Consider the following 20,691-nt stretch of genomic DNA (forward strand, 5'->3'; position numbering starts at 1 on the left):
TCAGGGAGAAAGCGGGCGGCCAGTCTGAGGAGAGAGAAATAAACAGCGACAGATACAGAGCCGGACACGGGGAGCCGAAACGGGCGCACGGAGCAGCTGCACAGAGCGGCCCTTCTCACCATGACCCAGCGGAAGATTAACGGCGGACCTACCGTGTCAGCGGCGCGGGTCTGAATGGTTAAAGACACTGGAAACGCGGAGAAGCGCCGTGTTTCTGTTCAGAGGTAACGTTACCTACAGCCAGTGCTGAACTGAGGAGCCCTCAGTCTGTGCTTCTCTCAGCCGCGGGGAGGAGGAGGAGGTGAAGGTGGAGGTGCTGAGGGGGTCCGTCACGGGTGGGCAAGGTTTTTAGAGAGCAGTCAAACAGACAAAGAAGAAAAATAATCAATGGATCAAAAACACTCCCTGGATCAGCGCCAGTTATACCGCTAGTGTAGCTGTTCTAGATAAGGCTGAGGCTCTCCTTCCTCCACAGCTCCAGCTGCATTGTTCTCTCCTGATTCACAGCCATTCCAGTAGTGCACGAGAAAAACACTAAAAACCTTAACGATTTTCTGCTCATCAAACCTGTGCAATCTTTATATTTAACTGCATCCTGATCAATTTGATCATTATGTACAATATGATTTTTTTTCCGTAGCATATTATGGATGTTATATCAATGAACATTTCATTAAAACAGTGTAATTAATCCTGTTTAACTGGGTGGAGTGCAGCACACCTGCCTGATGCACCTTTGTAATCATAGACAATGTGTTTTTTTTTTTTTTTTTTTTTTTCAGAAAATTTTGGAAATGGTCAGTGCTTAAAGAACACTGACCCACTGCATATTCCATTGCAAAGAGTGTAATTAGAAACAATTAGAGTCAGAATAGGATATTAACTGTACAGAGCAGAACAGCATAGGGTATAATAGTTTGTGCAGAAAAGAATAGAATAGAACATGATTAAACATTATAGAATAGAATAAAACAGAATAGAATATAATAGTTTGTGCAGAACAGAATAAAACAAAATAGAATAAAGCTGAACAGAATCAAATCCTTAACAATTTTCTGCTCATCAAAACTGTGTAATGCACCTCTTTATATGTGATCAAGCTATATTTTCTTGTTTCCTGATCAATTGTATCATGATGCAGGTTGTTGATAATTATGATGTATATGTGTATAGTATAAATATCTGTAACTCATATATAATATATTTATCCACATTGCCCAGCCCTACCCCTCATTCATAAAAAAAATCACCAATTTGCTGCTGCTAAATGTTCTTTCAGTTTTCTTGAGCTAATTCCTTTGTTCCTTGAAGCCCTTTGTTTGCCTGGTTGCCTTTTTCTGCATGCTCTGTAAATAGATGTCTTCTGGCTCCTGAGCTTCTTAAAGATGCAGATTTTTAACATTTAGCATTTGTAACATATTATAATGTGCAATAGAATAGGCTACATTAGGTTAAATGAGTAAGTTCACACTCCACCCTCATAATGTTTTCCTTGTGTTTCCACAGGTTGTTTTGGGGACGGCTTTACTGAATGGATTTGACTGAATGAGAGTAATCTTCAGCTGGCCTTAATGCTCCACCTTGTAGAGTCCAAGTGAGATCTCAGAAAACAAAAGTTTGCTTTGTTACAAACTTAATATTTCTGTTTTTTACTGGAGTAGATGGAAAGAGCGATAAAGAAACACTGGAGCTGAATCTATGAACAGCATGGTAAAGAAATCACTGCTTTTTCGAAAAAATATATATATTATTAAAAACTTATTATAATGTATTTTTTGTGTTTGTTATTTTTAGGTTCTTAAAATATATAACATGAAAATTACTTGATAATAACTTGATCTTGAAAATAGCTTGATCCCAGTCATGCCAGACTTAGACTGCCCTACTGACACACTCATCTCATTGAGTAGATTACTCAGGCTGGCTGATACAGGCCGTCAGGCATCAACAAAGGGGTGGATGGGGGTGGGCTAAAGAAGAAGAAGACAGCAAGTGAATCATTGGGGTTTAAGGAGATGGAAGGGAAGAGGTCATTGATCTGATAACCTGTCTGTAACCTGTGCTGACGTGTCTGTTTCTCAGAGTGTCAGGGAGCAGTGCTGGAGTGAAGAGGATTCAGAGGGGGACAGTGACTGTGAGGACTTTTTCTATGGAGCACAGGTAATTCTGAAACAGTATTTATAACACACAACCGCAAAGCACACACCAAACATATGTAAACCAGTGTAGTCTATGTAGTGTTAGAGTCTGGATTGTATTATGACTTTGTAGAAGCTCCCAGTAGAACTATGGCCCAATCATATTTATCCTACTTTACATGTTATCTTGATACTTCATCATACATATTAATACCTGTACACCAATTGCTACATATAGGACACCTATTAAGCACAGCATTCAACAACAAAAAACACTTTTTGAAGTACAGAAATTCACTAATTGAAAAAGAAAATTACGAACCTCGAATAGCTGCATGCTATATATGTTATGTCTAGGCAGACATGTCTTGCCACAACAGGGCATATAACTGTTTCCTCAACTGACCTTTAAAAGGCTATATAGGATATTTTGGTAAGTGTACCTCTTGGTGAAAGAATATTGACAGCTAGACATGTCTCTTTGATGCACTCAAGGGCATTTTCCTCGGCAGTTTTTATGCTAAAAAGCATTTTATGGGACCAGCTGTTGTGCAGGATCTACAGGCCCAGCTGTAATATCTATGGGCAAATGTGCCACAGGATACCATACAGAACCTGTATCCTTAAATGCCCAACCTTGTCTCATCTTGTGTCCAGTATAATGGAGACCAACAGGGTACTAGAACCTCCTTTCAGTTGTGCAGATTCATATAATCTTATTATTTGATTCCAACAAATCATTCTTGGTGTGCTATTTTTGTTAGTGGGATATGTTTTTTTTATTAAATGTGCCTTGCAGTGGATGTTAAGCCTTGCTTTGACTTAGAATGTATTTTTGTTTAAATGTCTTATTATTTCATAAACATAAACAAACAGGACAGATAAACAAACAGATACAAACTGATTACTTTGGTGCTTTACTTGAGAAAAATGTACTCTCGTATAAAAAAATAGTTTCTAATAATACTAATAATGTTTCTTTTAAATGGGTGGCTGTTCAGTTTTTTATATCCATTGACATTTTTAAAACATGCATTTTTAAAACAAGAACCAAAGACCATCATTTGTCTGAAAAGATCTATAATATGAAAGGTTTTTTAAAAAATGTTTCTGTCTAAAACAGATTATTAGATTGAGGTTAGACATTTCTAACTAATATATTTAAAACATGATTGGCATTGCAATGTAGTGATTTAAATTAAGTTACATTATGAAAAATTACATTATGTAGATATTTATTCCTAACAAATTACATTTATTAAAATAGTTCTGTGAAATTGTCTCTTTTATGATATTGTATGACATTTATGATATTGTCTCTTTTATATGACATTTTTAATACTGCTTCATAAATGCTTGAGGAAAATGTATGCCTGGTGATATAGGCTTTTATTGATTGTTTGCCTTTTTTTTACATCTCTTATCTTCAAAGCTGTCTGATATTAATGGTTATAAAATTATTTTTATTTGCATTTGTTATAAATACGGCGAATGCAGAGCTTAATAACTGCTGAATATTTAATGCAGGGACATTATGTTGCTGACCTGTACTGCCATCCTCAATTGGACACAGACGTTGGAGCTGTGAAAGACATCTATTCTGACTGTGCTGTTTCTGTAAGGTACTAAAGCACAATATATATATATTTTTAAAGTATTAATATTAATTAATAAATGACCAGAACACAAATTGTCTTGAGTAGTTTTAGAAACCTTCTTATAAACACAAAAATATGCAAATTTTACATGCTATGTTGTTAAATATATGTTGCTTTTACTATATTGCTGTCTGTATGACTCTATATTATATTTAAACAAAACTGCTGCGTTCTCTTTCAGGGAATATGAGACAATTGATGATGTGGATATTGACCTCCACATCAACATTGGCTTTCTGGATGTAAGTCAGATAATCTACATATAACTATTGTTTTTATAAGATTGAGAAAATGATTCCACTGTACATATTTTCTGTGTTTGTGTTTATTGACAGGAGGAAGTAGCCTCAGCATGGAAAGTCAACAGAACAGAACCTGTTGTTCTACGCCTTCGCTTTTCATTGTCCCAGTACCTGGATGGACCAGGTAGGAATGAATATCTATTATGAGGTGTAAATTGCAGTTCAACTGTTAAAATCCATTGATCTTAAATACAGTTAAATACGTGTTCTGTTTCAACCTTACAGTCACATTACCAAATTATAGACATTTTGCTAATATACCTTTAAAAAGCTGCGCAACCCAAGAATATCTCTGAAAAAGAGACCTTGGCAATTTTAAAGTATATCAATATTTACACAGTATGTTTTTCAAGCTATAGATTTTCAAAAACTCAGTGTTGATTTTTAATTAATATAGTTCTCATGTAAAGATTGTTGTCAGACATTGGTTCATTTTGTCTAACCTAAAATTACTAGATTACAGTTTTGTACTCTGTCTATATGTCTCACTGTAATGATTTTAAAAAGAGTACATTTTTCTTTTTCTTCAATTTTATGAAGTGTGTTTTTTACCAAGATAGATTTCTTAAACTTTAATTAGCCACTTGCTACTAAATGCTGATTTGATTTGTATTTACTACTCATTAAATTATATAAAAAAATATGTGTAATTCGGGTGTAAGACTGTTTACACTCATTTTTTTTAACAAGGTGCATTAAATGTTTATGGGTGCATTTTGTGTGTTTCCCTTAGAGCCATCAGTAGACGTGTTCCAGCCATCCTGTAAAGATGGCTTTAATCTTGGATTACAACTCAAAAGGTAAAACTTTTATAATTCCATAATTATGCTCTCTATCATCTTATCATTAACCATCTGAGATTAGTGTTACTGTTAATGGAATGTATTACTTATTTATGGTTGTGGTAATGCTAATTATTATAATTTACCTTTCACAGAATTCTTTCCACATTCATATCTAATCAGTGGAAGCACCTCAGCAATGAGTTTCTGAGAACTCAGCAGAAGAAGAGGCACAGTTGGTTCAAGGCTGGAGGAACAATCAAGAAGTTCCGTGCTGGTCTCAGCATCTTCACACCAATAGCCAAGTACCATCTGAATAAATATATTTTTATCCTGATAATAACTTATAGTTAAAAAAAGATTAACACTATGATAGTGTTTCATTTCTTAAATATACACAGACAGTGGACAAGTATAGTTAGCAATTGAAAAAACAACACCATATTCAAACTGTGGAAGAGACTTCACTGCTGATGAAGTCAGAAACTAAAACTGGTTAATATATAGAAATGAAAATCTAACTGCTATGCATAGTCTGTGAACAGCAGTGTGGGATTAAATTAGTTCAATACTTCCTAAATGTATTTTATTTGCTGATTAATATAAATCTAACCCTGCTCTGCTGCCTTTAAAGACATTAAGTCACTTGCAATAAAACACATTTAAACTGCAAATCCCTAGAGTATTTAACCTAATAAATAACTGATACATTTACATGTAAAAGCATTATAAAAGTGGCCTTTAGTAATTCTGAAGAATTACATGAAGAATGAAAATATATTTACAACTATATTGTTTCACACATGAGTTTATCACAACATAAGTATACATTTTGAGGGCATCCCTCACAGTCTCTGTTTCTGTCTGATTGTCTAGGTGCCCCAATGTTCCTCTGATCCAGGGCCCCGGGGAGAAGGGCAGGACTACAGGGCCAGAACCAAGAGTAAATCGCCTGATGAACCGCTCAGTCTCCTGCACCATGAAGGTGCCCAAAGGAGAGTTACTCACATATGCACCAAATGGACAGGTGGGTTTATTAATTAGAATTAAATTCTTTCAGTCAGTGTAGCAATGCTTTTTTTTCCATACATAGTTTTATTTGATAAATTAAAAGTAAAGCTAATTCAGATTCCGCATCCTAACATATGTATCCCTACTAGGCCGCATGCTTGCATAACTGGCTCAACATGTTTATATCAACATTTCTAAAATATTCCAGTAGCTTAAAAATTCAAATGTCAAAATGAATACTGAAGATATTTTTTTTTGATAATACATATTTTATAATTACAGAGCTGTTGTGTGTAGTCACATTTCTTACATCAATATTATGTTAATTACTCATATTTTGCCTGTTATAATTCACCATTTGAATGCATATTAAAAGCTAAACAGGGTAAATGTGTGCCCTGTGGGGTCCGTAGGTCTTCCAATATGCATTAAAAGAATCATCAAACACTACAAATGTCATTCTGTATTTCAGTTCCATGTTGTTTTCTACCAAGCTTTCACTGGTCAGATATATTTTCAGGTGTTTAGGTTGAAAAGTTTATGTGGTTCCGACGACTTATTTAATTTTTTTTTATATTAATAGTGTATTGGATCAGTTTATTGAACATTTTAGCAGAAAATAAATTTTGTAGCGAAAAATATTTTTGCTAAAATACTTTTTATTTTTATTTATGTTATTAAGTGTCTCATTATCTACTGCTGTTACATATAATGGTATTTGTATATTCAGCTCTGGAAAAAAGTTATACCACTTCAGTTTCTGAATCAGTTTCTCTGATTTTACTATTTATAGCTATTTATATGTTTGAGTAAAATAACCATTGTTGTTTTATTCTATAAACTACGGACAACAATTCTCTTAAATTCCAAATAACATTAATGTCATTTAGATCATTTATTTTCAGAAAATGAGAAATGATTGAAATGACAAAAAAGATGCAGAGCTTATAGACATTTAATAGTTTGAAGGACACAAGTTCATATTATAAAGTTTTAAGAGTTCAGAAATCAATATTTGGTGGTATTACACTGGTTTTAAATCACAGTTTTCATGCATCTTGGCATGTTCCTCTTCACCAGTCTTACACACTGCTTTTGGAAATCTTTATTTCACTCCAAAAAATCAAGTATTTCAGATTGGTTTGATGGTTTGTGGTTATCCATCTTCCTCTTGATTATATTCCAGAGATTTACAATTTGGTAAAAATCAAAGAAACCCACTTTTTTAGATGGTCTCTTATATTTTATTCAGAGCTGTATGTAGTATAATGGTATATTATCAGTGTAAAATTGTATCCACCGTGTTTGGGGTGTGTTTTCAGAGTGTGGCAGTCCCTGGCTCCAGGTCCACAGTGCAGATCACCACCAAACAGCTTATCGAGCTCTTTTTCTCCTCACAAGCTCTACTTCACTGCAAAAGTATACCTACTCTAGAATATGGCTTTCTTGTACAGGTACATCATTAATATTTTTTCTTCTTTATTTCATATGTATGCATATATTTGAACACAGTAATTGCATTAAATCTGTCTATTTGTTTAGATCATGAAATACTCAGAACAGAGAATTCCCACTCTGAATGAGTACTGTGTGGTCTGTGATGAGCAGCACGTCTTTCAAAATGGATCCATGCTTAAGGTATCCTCTTTCATAAGAAACATATTATTTATGTATGACAGATACATTCATTACTGTAGACAACTGAGCATTGTAGTATTAAGAGGTGTCAAAACTTGGTCAAGCAAAATGTGAATATTTCAAAATGTTTTCTTGTTTTAAATATTTAGGGAAATATTTAGTTCAAATAGCCTAAAACTCCTCCTGTCAAATAAGTGAAAGACAGAAAAATGACTATTTTATGAAAAGCCTGTAAATATAACAATTTAATCCTGTTTAAAATGTTATCTTTAGAATTATTTGAGTCTTGGACTGTTATGCAGCCAGAGGTAGATTTGTAGTGTAGATTTATAGGCGGACATGTTATATTCTTATGGAGTATATAGTTTTTGTATGCAATTATGTTGTGTAGAATGGAATTATGTTGTCTTTATATTGTGCACAGCATCATATCATGACATTGTGTCATGTATTTTATTATGTTTATTTGTGCTTTTACAGCCAGCAGTGTGCACGAGAGAGTTATGTGTGTTCTCGTTCTACACACTGGGAGTTATGTCAGGTGCTGTAGAGGATGTGGCAACAGGAGCTGAGGTAACACATACAGAAAACCCTGGAATGCTTCTAGTGTACTGTCACTCTCACACTCAAACTTTTTTTAACATTTAATGCTGAATTGAAATGTCCTCCTCCTGTATAAAGTTGCTATTTTGGAAATACAAGAATGTTGTGTGACAGTGATGATGTACTGACTTTGTTAAAAGCTGTTTGTTAGCAGTATGATGACCTTGCAGGTGGTTGATTTACTGGTGGCGATGTGCAGAGCTGCTCTGGAGTCGTCCCGTAAAAGCATAATCTTTGATCCTTATCCGTCTGTGGTCGACCCGTTTGATTCCAAAGCTTTGGCCTTTAACCCCAAGGTAAAGAATACTATCTGAAATCACATTCTGACAGTATTATTTATGTTTTTAACCTTTGAATATTATTTTTCTGTATTTTTAGTAAATATTCTTTATTCAACACATCATACGTGCATTTTTATTTTTGTCTTAACAGAAAAGAAGTTATGAGCGGCTGCAGAAAGCTCTGGACAGCATCATGTCAATACGAGAAATAACTCAAGTAAGCAATGTAGGGAACAGTGCTGTTACGGCCTGGAAAGCCAGACCAGTAACATATGCTAGGACGACACCCGCTCACGCATTTTTAGCCCAGACCAAAGATGATACCAACCACAGAAATACAAGCCAAAATGATTTATTTATAATAATCAGTAGCATTTACGTCAGGGATAAGAAATGCCTAAAATAACAAACAAACAAAACTAACTTAGAAATTTAGAGCTCACTTACCTAACAAAAAAAAGGAAATAAAAATACATAAATCTTCCCTCCCTCCCTAACTAACAAAACACAGGAGGAAAGAAACCCCCTCCCAAAGAAACAGGCCTTATCCCCTACAGTGCTACCTTGGCTTTTAGTATTATTTGAAGTGTATTTACAGAAGTAGTATAACAAAGTTAAGTAACATATTTTAGTTATCTAAACAGCTCCGTTTTGACTCACGACAGCACAAACAATCAGAATAGTACGACAGGTGGTTTGGTCTGGGCGGCGTGGTGGTTGAATGGGTCGGGTGTCGCGCTGCACTCCACATCGGCCAGCGCTTTATAGTGACGCAGGACCAGGATCAATCAATCAGCTCCTCCCTCTCACAGGTAACCTGCAGGACTGATAGAAAGAGTGAAGGAGAGCGCAAAAGTGAGGTAGCTTAGAAAAAGGAAGGCAACGAAGAAAAATATAAACATCTCCCTCCGTAACACCCCCACCCCTTAGAGCAAACTATGTTTGAGACTAAACCTCTCTATAAGCGCGAGAGAGCGCGTCAGCAATGACATTCTCAGAACCCTTTTTATACCGGATTTCCAAATTAAATCCCTGGACCAGAAGAGACCAGCGCATTAAGCGATGACTGGAATTACGCATACGGTTCAAAAATACCAGCGGGTTGTGATCCGTATATACAATAACCGGCAAACTACTAGACCCAACATATACCTCAAAGTTTTGCAGTGCAAGCAACAGTGCCAATGCTTCTTTCTCAATAGTGCTGTATTTCACCTGGTGTTTATTAAACTTCTTGGAATAAAAAGAAACAGGATGATCAATACCATCCGCATGCTCCTGAAGCAACACCGCCCCAGCACCTACAGCGCTAGCATCCACTTCTAATTTGAACGGGCGTGTGAAATCAGGGGCTGCCAACACGGGCGCAGTACACAATAGCGCTTTAATCGAATTAAATGCAGTAGTACACTCTACAGACCACACAAACTCCCTTTTTGTACTCAGCAGATCTGTTAACGGGGATACCACACTAGCAAAGTTTTTGCAAAACCCCCTGTAATACCCCACCATACCCAGGAAGCGGCGCAGCTCTCGTTTGGTGGTGGGCGTGGGAAAATCAGCGATGCTTTCCACCTTCGCATTCACAGGACACACTTGTCCCTGTCCAACCCGTTTTCCCAAATAAACTACAGAAGCTTTTCCAAATTCGCACTTAGCCAAATTTAGAGTTAGTGATGCCTTACGTAACCGGCCGAGCACTGTTCTAAGCAGCTGAAGATGTTCACCCCATGACGAGGAGAACAAAATAACATCGTCCAAATACGCCTCACAGTGGTCAACACCAGCTAAGACAGAATGCATTAAGCGTTGAAAGGTGGCAGGGGCATTTTTTAAACCAAACGCAAGAACGGTGTACTGGAGGAAATTATCGGGGGTCACAAAAGCAGATACTTCGGAAGCTCGGGGCGTCAAGGGTACCTGCCAATACCCCTTTAGCAGATCTAACTTGGTTACAAAACGAGCACCCCCAATCCTATCGACACAGTCATCCATCCTAGGAAGAGGATATGAGTCTGTCTTTGTTACTGAGTTCACCCGACGAAAATCTGTACAGAATCGGGATGTACCGTCGGGTTTAGGCACTAACAAACACGGAGAGCTCCACGGACTAGTACTAGGTACAGCCAAACCGTGTTGGAGTAAGTAATCAACTTCCCCTTTCATAAGGTTTCTTTTATGTGGGTTAACACGATATGCATGCTGTTTAATTGGACGGGAATCACCAACATCAATATCATGTTGCGTCACAGTGGTTCTAGTAGGAATGTCAGCAAAAAGATCCACATGATCTTTTAAAATGTCAGTGACATCCGTTTTCTCAGCCTCGGACAAATAAGACAAGTACGAATCAAGATCAGATAAAATAACTGAGTTTTCCAACCGTGCGCAAGAGACTGGAACATCACGCATCACAATGTCGTCATCTTTACAATTATAATCAGGATTAAAAGTAACAGTCGCAGCTGGAGTTACCTTCAAATCACAGTCAAGCATGTTATCTTTAGCACTTGCCACCGCGCTATTGCTCTCTCTAGATACATACCGTTTAAGCATATTAACATGACAGACACGAGTTTTCTTGCACCGATCAGGTGTACAAATGACATAGTTGGTTTCACTCAATTTTGAATCAACAACATAAGGACCGGTAAACCGAGCCTGTAAAGCAGAACCCACAACTGGTAGCAACACAAGTACCTTATCACCCTCACTGAACGTGCGGGGTACAGACTTTTTATCGAACCTCTTCTTCATTTTCTCCTGAGCTGAACCCAGCTGTGTCTGAGCAAATTTACAAGCATGCTGAAGACGGTCACGAAACTCACTAACGTAATCCAGCACGTTTGTCAACACATATCTTTCAGACAACTCTTCGCGAAGAAGCCGAAGTGGACCTCTAACCATGTGCGCAATTAAGTCCGCAGGACTAAACCCTAACGATTCTTGCACGGTCTCCCGGATCGCGAACAGCAACAAGGGAATACCCTCATCCCATTCCTTACCTGTATCTAAACAGAAAGTGCGCAGCATGGATTTTAATGTCTGATGGAATCTTTCCAAAGCGCCCTGGGATTCAGGATGCCATGCGCTAGAGAACTTATGCTCAATGGCGAGCTGTTTTCGAATCTGCGAGAACACCTTGGACATAAAATTTGTCCCCTGGTCAGTCTGAATAACTCTCGGCAAACCGAAAGTGGAAAAGAATTTTACAAGAGCTTTGGTCACAGCTTTGGCATTAATTGTGCGTAACGGTATAGCCTCGGGGAATCGCGTGGCCGCACACATTATAGTTAAAAGATACTGATGGCCCGACTTAGATTTTGGCAATGGCCCGACACAGTCCAATATTATACGCTCAAAAGGCTCACCTATGGTGGGAATAGGATGTAATGGAGCAGGAACTATGTTTTGATTCGGCTTGCCTGCAACCTGACAAACTGAACAAGACCGACAGTACTCCCGAACGTCGGATTTTAGCCCCGGCCAAAAGAAATAACGAAGTATGCGTTCGTACGTTTTATTAATACCCAAATGACCGGATAGAACATGATCATGGGCAAGAGCCAGGATGTGCGAACGGTAAGAAGCAGGGACAACAAGTTGGTGAGTTGTATTCCACTGACGTGCATTACTTTCGGTTGGTGACCATTTTCGCATTAACACCCCATCATCCCAATAATAAGCCAAATTACAGCGATCGATATTTTCTCTCTCTACCACAGAGTCAATACACTTAGTTAAAGAAGGGTCTAATTTCTGAGCTTGAGCCAGTTTTTCTTTGCCAAAATAAGCATTAGAAGTACCGTGCCCTTCAGAATTCAAAGAAGGTTCAGCTTTGTGTGATGGCAATTTAATTTCACATTCCACAGTCTCCTGTGGTGAAAGCATGAACGTATCGGCCAAATTAAAATCATTATCCAGCTTACGAGACTGTGCGCGCGTCACAGCACATGCAGCAAACACCGTGGGAAATTTCTGAAACAATTCAGAGGATTCACTCACATTTCCTTCCGGCGAGTCAACCACAACAGGTAAAGGGAACACTTTTCCCCCAGCCAAATCATTACCCAACAACAGGGTTACACCATCCACTGGCAATTTGGAGCACACACCTAATTCTACCCGTCCTGTTACGAGCCCTGATCGAAGGTACACGGTATGTAACGGGACCTTCATGCAGCCCAGCTCCATGCCGCGTACCAGCACGCTTACCCCACATGACGAGGAATCAGAAAAATTCAACGCACTATCCAGTATAAAGGATTGAGCGGCCCCAGTGTCTCTAAGAATAGTAACAGACGCCCACTCACTACAGTCACAATCAAAGGAGACGAAACCATTTAATAAAAAAGGTGCGTAACTAGGATCCGCTTTACCAAAATCGGCTTGTGGACCAGCTGCTTTCTGCACAAAGCCAACATTTTTAGCACCACTACCACCTCTCTTGGGAGTTTTCTTACTTTGCCAAGCCTTGCAGTCTGCAATAAGATGACCAGGATCCAAACAATAAAAACACACTCGAGAATCACCTGAACTATCACTTTTTCGTGCTGTATTTATTTTAGTAGACGCGCTACGAAAAGTCTCGACTGGAACACTACTCTTTTCAGCAACACGGCGCGCTTTCGTTTCCCTTCCTAACGAAGGAGAAAACTCGGTTTTGTGAGTCAAAACAAATTCATCAGAAAATACAGCAGCATTAGCAACTGAAGTAACTTTTCGCTCATTTAAGTATACAACAATATTATCCGAAATACACTCCTTAAAAGACTCTAATAAAATCAGCTCCTTTAGCTGTTCCATGTCACTGATTTTACTTGCATACAACCATTTTTCAAAAAGGGCTCTCTTTTCATGAGCGAACTCCACATACGTTTGGTTGGCAGTTTTTACATGGGCTCTAAATTTTTGTCTATAGGCTTCTGGTACCAACTCGTAAGCTCGTAAGACCGTAACCTTCACAAGATCATAATTTAAACTTTGTTCAACTGAGAGAGTAGAGCACACCTCTTGCGCTTTCCCAACAAATTTGCTCTGGAGCAACAGAGACCAAACTTCTTTTGGCCACTTTAACGCAGCAGCAATGCGCTCAAATGAAGAGAAATAAGCATCTACTTCAGTCTCTCTAAACGGGGGCACCAAGTTAATGTACTTGCTAACATCAAAAACAGCAGGGGTTGCAATACCTGTTGGCGTTCCAGGATCCATAGCAGAAGCGTTTACAGAACTTGGGGAGCTAGATGCAGCAGGTGCAGGAGAAATTAAGAGCCTCGGTTTTGGGACGGGTTTAACAGATGACGCCACCTCTAACTCAAGCCTTTTCAACTGCAGCATACGATCAGTTTCAAGTTCAATAGCCCGGAGCCGAACTAACTGTGTCTCATACTCCTGCCTTTTAACTTTAAGATCGAGCTCTTTAAGCTGTATAGCTAAAACAGCATCAGCCTGAGATGTTACAGGAGCAGCAGCAAAAAGCTGAGATGGCCCTACAGCCGGTACGTCTTCCCCTGGAGGGATTACCTGTTCCGGAGAAGCGGCTTGATCCAGGCCAGGACTTGGATCCGACACCGCCGCAGACGCTTCTGACCCGCCCACCCCAAGGACCGCACGTGCAACTGATTCAAGCTCTGCAGATTCCGGCAATACCTGCAGCTCCACCAGCTTAGTATAAAGCACAGCTTGGATCACGTGCTTTGACGCTCCACCAGGTACAGAAACTTCAAAGAAGTCAGCAATCCGCAACAAATCCACCTTACGGCACCGTTGGAACTCCTCTATAGAAGGACAGAGAGTGAAAGTGGTCAAATTAAAGGTACCAGAAGCCATAATTAACACTTACCTCTACCGCCCCACACCAAAAAAAAAACTGCCAACCAAATAAAAACGCTCATACAACAGGCTCAAAAAGGCGTTTAGACGAGCCCCCAATTATGTTACGGCCTGGAAAGCCAGACCAGTAACATATGCTAGGACGACACCCGCTCACGCATTTTTAGCCCAGACCAAAGATGATACCAACCACAGAAATACAAGCCAAAATGATTTATTTATAATAATCAGTAGCATTTACGTCAGGGATAAGAAATGCCTAAAATAACAAACAAACAAAACTAACTTAGAAATTTAGAGCTCACTTACCTAACAAAAAAAAGGAAATAAAAATACATAAATCTTCCCTCCCTCCCTAACTAACAAAACACAGGAGGAAAGAAACCCCCTCCCAAAGAAACAGGCCTTATCCCCTACAGTGCTACCTTGGCTTTTAGTATTATTTGAAGTGTATTTACAGAAGTAGTATAACAAAGTTAAGTAACATATTTTAGTTATCTAAACAGCTCCGTTTTGACTCACGACAGCACAAACAATCAGAATAGTACGACAGGTGGTTTGGTCTGGGCGGCGTGGTGGTTGAATGGGTCGGGTGTCGCGCTGCACTCCACATCGGCCAGCGCTTTATAGTGACGCAGGACCAGGATCAATCAATCAGCTCCTCCCTCTCACAGGTAACCTGCAGGACTGATAGAAAGAGTGAAGGAGAGCGCAAAAGTGAGGTAGCTTAGAAAAAGGAAGGCAACGAAGAAAAATATAAACATCTCCCTCCGTAACAAGTGCTGTCATCATAAATATTTTTTTTTGTCGTCTGTTCTAAAGCAATCACTTACATAATAATTACCCCATTCTCCTAGGGTTCCTATGTAGAGATAAAGAAACAGATGGACAAACTGGATCCACTTGCACATCCTCTTTTACAGTGGTGAGTGCAACATATTGCACCATGCATGCTCTTCACAGTGCAGCAAAACATGTCCTGACTATTGCAACATTTTAGACTTTAAATCAAATCAGTTAAGACTTTCCTACTTAGGTAACTCTCATCAACACAGAAACACCTGCTTATAGCTGATATTTACGTAAGACTACATCAAAGTAATAGTCTTGAAATTGGAGTTCCCAATCCTTCCTTTATCTAGCATGACTAATTTATTATTAACTGGATCCTCCTCTCCTTCACAGAAAAATAAATATGTGCAAAAAAAGGGGATCGCTATGATTACCTTTGGAAACCTCTGTGCTGTGTCTGGATGTAGTATGTTTATGCAAGTTGGTTTTTTTTTGTTGTTTTTTTTTTTTTGCATCTCTGGTTCCAGGTTTTATTTTTTTATTTATCTTGCCTTTAAAATTAGTTTAAAGCCTAATTTCTGTTATTCTGTACATGTTCTCCACATTGCGAAGGGGACTGTCTAGGTTATAAGAGTAAAAGACAGTAGTAAAAATCTGTCTACTGAACCACAAATCATATAGTAAACAAAAATGTGTAAATCAGTGTAGGCAGTATCAATAAACCCGGATTATGTTGTTTTTAATTTTTAATTCATTTTTATTTCTGTTTGTTGCAGGATCATATGCAGTAATAGGTCACATATTGTCAAGTTACCGTTAAGCAGGGTGAGGACCTCTCTAGTTTTTTACACAAACAATACATTTCTTACTATATAAACAAAACATTTTTTCTCACCTTTTAAAACCTTTCTGTTTCTTCCAACAGCAACTCAAGTTCATGCACACCACCCACCAGTTCCTACTGCTCAGTAGCCCTCCTGCCAAAGAGGCTCGATTCCGCACAGCTAGGAAACTGTACGGGAGCACGTTTGCCTTTCAGTGAGTCTGTTCATACAAAACATAAAAATCCACAGCATGTTCAAGCTTATATATATATATATATATTATAAGCTTAATATAAGTTATAATTTGATACTTCACCTGCACAATTTAATATTTATCTTTCTTTTTCTCTTGAATCATTGTGTACCAGTGGTTCCCATATAGAAAACTGGCACTCTATTCTACGAAATGGACTAGTTAACGCCTCCTACACAAAGCTGCAGGTACAGTGTGCCCTACTTTTGACTGACGATGTGGGTGTAATAAAACATTCACCTGATGACCACATCTGAGTTGTACAAACTATGTGTGTTGGTGAATGTGCGTCCCTGTTCTCTTTAACACAAGCTGCATGGGGCAGCCTATGGGAAGGGCATCTACCTCAGCCCCATCTCCAGTATCTCTTTTGGATACTCAGGTAGGAGAGTCTTTGCCCGCAGCTACATGTCATGAGTCAGACCTGCACTGTGTACTTAAATAGATGCTACTGTAGATCAAATAAATCAAAGGAAGTAGAAGCATGTGTTGAAATTCATCCGTCAGAAAATGGCAATGCAATTTTTGCAATTGGAAATGTCATTAGTTATAATGATATTAATCAATTATGCACTAATCCTTAATAAAATTGAAATTCAATTTGCAGACTATTTTTGAATTATAAAAATGTCCGACCATTAAAAAGTGTTTTTTTCTGATGCTGCACATATAGCATTCCTAGTTCTGACTGTGTAGTGTGTGTAGATGTAATATTTTTTGTTTGGACTGTGTATTTAACCATGTGGCTGAGCAATGATTTTAATTTTAGTCCAATTAGATTCACAAGTTGTATAATCAGTCTCTGTTGGTCTTTCAACTGGTAATTCAGCTTGTAAATGCTTAGATTGTTTCTGGACACCTTTAACTCTGGGTCGTGTTTGTTTTGTTGTGTAGGGATGGGGAAAGGACAGCACCACATGCCCACAAAGGAGGAGTTAGTACAGCACTATAACAGAGTCAACACCATCTCACAGGTATGCTAGTTTGTGTAGATGCTGTAGCAAAAATCTGATTTTCTCTCCAAATCTGTTTTTTTTAGTCTATTCATACTCCTTTTTAATCTCTTTAATATGACCTACGCCTGACATTTGTCTGTTATAGTTCACGCTCTTTAACTGACATGTGTGAACATGTGTAAAAGAGTAATGCTTAATGTGAAGTGTGTGAGTCAAGTTGCTGTGTAACAAATATTTATTGTTTTCAATACCACATATAAAAGTAGCCCAAATCGTATTTAAAATGTCAAATTTGGTGTGTTTTTGCTGTTCACACTGCCACATAGATTACACACCATGTCACATATTTGGAAAATGATTAGAGTTGGGCAGTTTAGACCCCAATTTAGAATACTTTTCATTTACTGACAGAAAAACTGAAGGTGACTGGAGTGAAGGTCCGTCAAAACATCTCATCTCAGGGAACTAAGCATTTGGGGTTGTCCATGGCTTTAAGATATCTGGCAGTCAGTGGCTGCAAGGGGTTTACACCCAACTGTTATAAATAATCCTTATTTTTACTTATATATACAAATACTTATGAGCTTATGAAAATGGTGGGAAAAAGTTCACTCTTTTGTCACGTCTTGGATCTTGTAGTTATTAAGATTATTACTATCATACAGAAGAACATAAATGTGTCTTCACTTTTTTACAGAGTCGTCCAGTACAGTCAAGGTTTCTTCAGAGTCGGAATCTAAACTGTGTTGCACTCTGTGAAGGTACAAAAAAAGAAATAAAGACTTGTTATTTTTTGTCTTCTGTCCTGACAAATTACAGTAATGCCACAAGTATTTGTTTACTTATTGTTTTTACACAGTAATAACTTCCAAGGACCTCCAGAAACATGGGAACATTTGGGTGTGCCCAGTGCCTGACCATGTCTGCACACGCTTCTTTTTTGTGTGAGTAATTTTTTAATGTTCATCCATAAGCTAATAAACAAATCTTACCAGTCTTGAGAAGCTTGATTCAAGCTGGCTCCCTTGCTGTGTTACACAGGTATGAGGATGGTCAGGTGGGAGATGCAAACATCAACACACAGGAGCCCCATATTCAGAGGGAGATTTTGCGTGTGATTGGGATGCAGGCCAGCTGAATGTGAAGCTCCTACACTGTGAGGGATACAAATCTGTGGTTATGCTGCATCTCAATGTCAGTGTGGCCAAATTACAAAGTGGTTATAACAGAGGGACCAATTCTGAGATGTGTTTTTTTTTTACTATTAAAGAGGGAAAAATGTTTTTGTATTCACATAAAATCAGCTTCATATGTATGTTCTTTTATATGTGTGATTTACACATGCTACCATTTCACATACAGTATGTCTTCTCTTTTTGTACAAATCAGTGGAATAGAGGCAAATGTATGTCCCTCTTACAACCACTGGAGGGCTCTGTTGCCAAGTTTAAGCACGAAGAATGCCAGTGCACAGGTCAGCTGTGTTTTACCTGCCCATGGTTCTGACCATGTATTCCTGTTTCCCAAGATGTCAGCTGATTTAGATGAAAAGGGTGCTACATAAGATGTCAGCATGAAAAGGGTGCTAAGGTTTGTATATCTGGAAAAGGCTTCTTCCATTATTTGGTTAACCCTATCTGTCTATTCTGTTGAAATGAAATGTACAACCCCAAATCAGAAAGGGTTGGGACAGTATGGAAAATACAAATAATTCAAAGTGTTTCTAACATTTACTTTGGCTTGTACTTCATTGCAGATATTTTGAACACAGTATTAATAAGAAGATATTTCATGCCTTTTCTGGTCAACTTCTTTTTATTGGTTAATACATATCCTTTTTTTGCTATTCCAAACACATTACAAAAAAAACATTTCTTCTTATAGCACTTAAAAGACATTTTAGCACTGAGAATTTCAAGCAATGAAGTGTTTTAGGTATTATTTTGTCCTATGCTTCCTGCAAACACATCTTAATGTGTAAAAAAGTACAAGGTCCTTGTTGTTGCATTTTTTTTTTGTGTCAAAATTCTCCACGTTTTCTTTTGGGCACCTGGGCCTTAAAATCTAGATTACTGACTATGTGTCTCTAATCTTTCACATTCTGCACATTTCTGCATTAATGCCTCCACAGTGCCAATACAACCAGGCCAGACCCTGCCATTTGAAATTGTTACTGAGAGCAGTCTGGAAAGTTATTGTCATTTTTGCTCCAGGGCACTGTGTTTATTTCCTCCAAAATTAGACCTAAAATACTGATTCATTTAACCATAGTACACATTTCTACTGTGTGAGGGCTCATCTCAGATGCCTCCAAACCCAGAGATGTTGATGCCGCTTCTTAATTTGGTTAATGCAAGACTTCTGTTTTGCACAGTAAAGTTTTAAGTGGCATTTCTGAATATAATTCTGTATTGAAGTGCCTTCAGCTGTTGTTGAATGATAATGCATTGCATCTGAAAATGGAGTGTCGTCAACGTAAGTGTATAAAATGTTTTATTTGCATATTCCGTTCTGTCCCAGATTTTTCTTATTTGGGCTTGTATGTTTTCTGATCACTACATTCTAACATTCAAGACATTGTGATTCCTGGTCTTTGCACTGGGCTTTCTTCTTTGTCATTTTTTAACTGTCCTTTTAAAGCCAGTTTCAACTAAAACAGATAAAGATTTGCAATCCAGGAAAATTGATGTTTTGGAGATGGTCTGATGTTCTTATGAAGATGGAGACTAGATAGCAGAGCAGCCTTTCTCTGCAGATTGCAGTAATTACTGAATGGAACCTGCTGCACACTTCTTAATGGTTCGAAAGCTGGAAATTATGCAATATCAGTAGCATCTGACACTTAACACTTAAAACCTTAATCAGCAAAGAGACAGTTTGCTGTGTTCGTGTTGTCTTGACATTCTCTCGATGGATATAAGCATACATTAGATGTTAGATTAATAATCATGTGCTTTGCCTCAAAGGTAAGGTTATGTATGTTGAAACATGCCCACATTTGTATTGAAAGATCTTTTTCAATAAAATTAAAACAGCATGATACTGAAAAGGACTGTTTTGTTTTTTTTAGAGCTGTCAATGTTAGTGAGTTAACACAAGCTGTACATTTGAAAACTTTTTAAAAGCAAATGAATCATTTTACCGAGTTTGATCGACATATATGGGTCACATCAATGTCAAAAGTCCAGGGCGCAAAAATACCAGGTGAAAAAAATTAACCAGCGTGTTTTAACTTTTTGCGTGTGTAAATTAACTTCTCGGGAGCACAAATGAGAAACTTGCGAGCAAAAAAGGGAATCGTGTGCGGCAAAATGTTGCTTTCACGAGCTGGAAGAGGGCGGGGAAAGTTTTGAAAGGGGTGGTTTTGACAGCGAATGCTATTGGCCGATATCTCCAGGGTTTGTGATGAACCGCCTACCTCTAAGAGCCTTATAAGGGTGGAGAAAGAAGGACAGCAGGAGAGTTAGCTAGCTAGCTTTGCTACAATCCATACAACCTGCTCTCCGGCTCTGTGTACCCGAGTTTATTACCCGGAGGGACCGGCTTTGTCTGCCTGGAGCGACGGGCTCACCGGCTCTGTCTGCCTGGCTTTAGTGCTTGAAGCAACCGGTGCTGTTCGCC

At 38.3% G+C, this 20,691-nt stretch overlaps 1 protein-coding gene across 4 annotated transcripts; it reads left to right on the forward strand.

Moving 5' to 3' along the window:
• Positions 1–4: 4 nt before the first annotated feature.
• parp6b (poly (ADP-ribose) polymerase family, member 6b) lies at positions 5–19,130 on the forward strand. 4 transcript variants are annotated; one of them, XM_049474571.1, is made up of 23 exons: positions 5–224; positions 1,507–1,710; positions 2,083–2,160; positions 3,666–3,760; positions 3,978–4,038; positions 4,132–4,222; positions 4,832–4,898; positions 5,036–5,146; positions 5,757–5,907; positions 7,214–7,345; positions 7,434–7,529; positions 8,010–8,102; positions 8,303–8,428; positions 8,565–8,639; positions 15,103–15,170; positions 15,814–15,862; positions 15,963–16,075; positions 16,230–16,302; positions 16,427–16,496; positions 17,009–17,088; positions 17,768–17,831; positions 17,930–18,014; positions 18,112–19,130. In XM_049474571.1, the coding sequence occupies exons 2-23, from the start codon at positions 1,699–1,701 to the stop codon at positions 18,206–18,208; spliced, it is 1,887 nt and encodes a 628-aa protein (XP_049330528.1). In that variant the 5' UTR covers positions 5–224; positions 1,507–1,698; the 3' UTR covers positions 18,209–19,130. The 4 variants fall into 4 exon arrangements, 3 of the variants coding, with proteins under 3 accessions (XP_049330528.1, XP_049330527.1, XP_007246663.1); XM_049474570.1 differs by having other exon boundaries at positions 7–224; positions 5,036–5,185; XM_007246601.4 differs by having other exon boundaries at positions 9–224; positions 5,036–5,185; positions 8,565–8,630.
• Positions 19,131–20,691: the final 1,561 nt, after the last annotated feature.

The sequence above is a fragment of the Astyanax mexicanus genome, chromosome 2 (assembly GCF_023375975.1).
Source record: "Astyanax mexicanus isolate ESR-SI-001 chromosome 2, AstMex3_surface, whole genome shotgun sequence".
Lineage (NCBI taxonomy): Eukaryota > Metazoa > Chordata > Actinopteri > Characiformes > Acestrorhamphidae > Astyanax > Astyanax mexicanus.

Coding starts and splice junctions, on each gene's coding strand:
- parp6b (XM_049474570.1), top strand. Junction 16,076..16,229: donor GGGAGCACGTTTGCCTTTCA/GTGAGTCTGTTC, acceptor ATTGTGTACCAG/TGGTTCCCATATAGAAAACT. Junction 16,303..16,426: donor CCTCCTACACAAAGCTGCAG/GTACAGTGTGCC, acceptor CTTTAACACAAG/CTGCATGGGGCAGCCTATGG.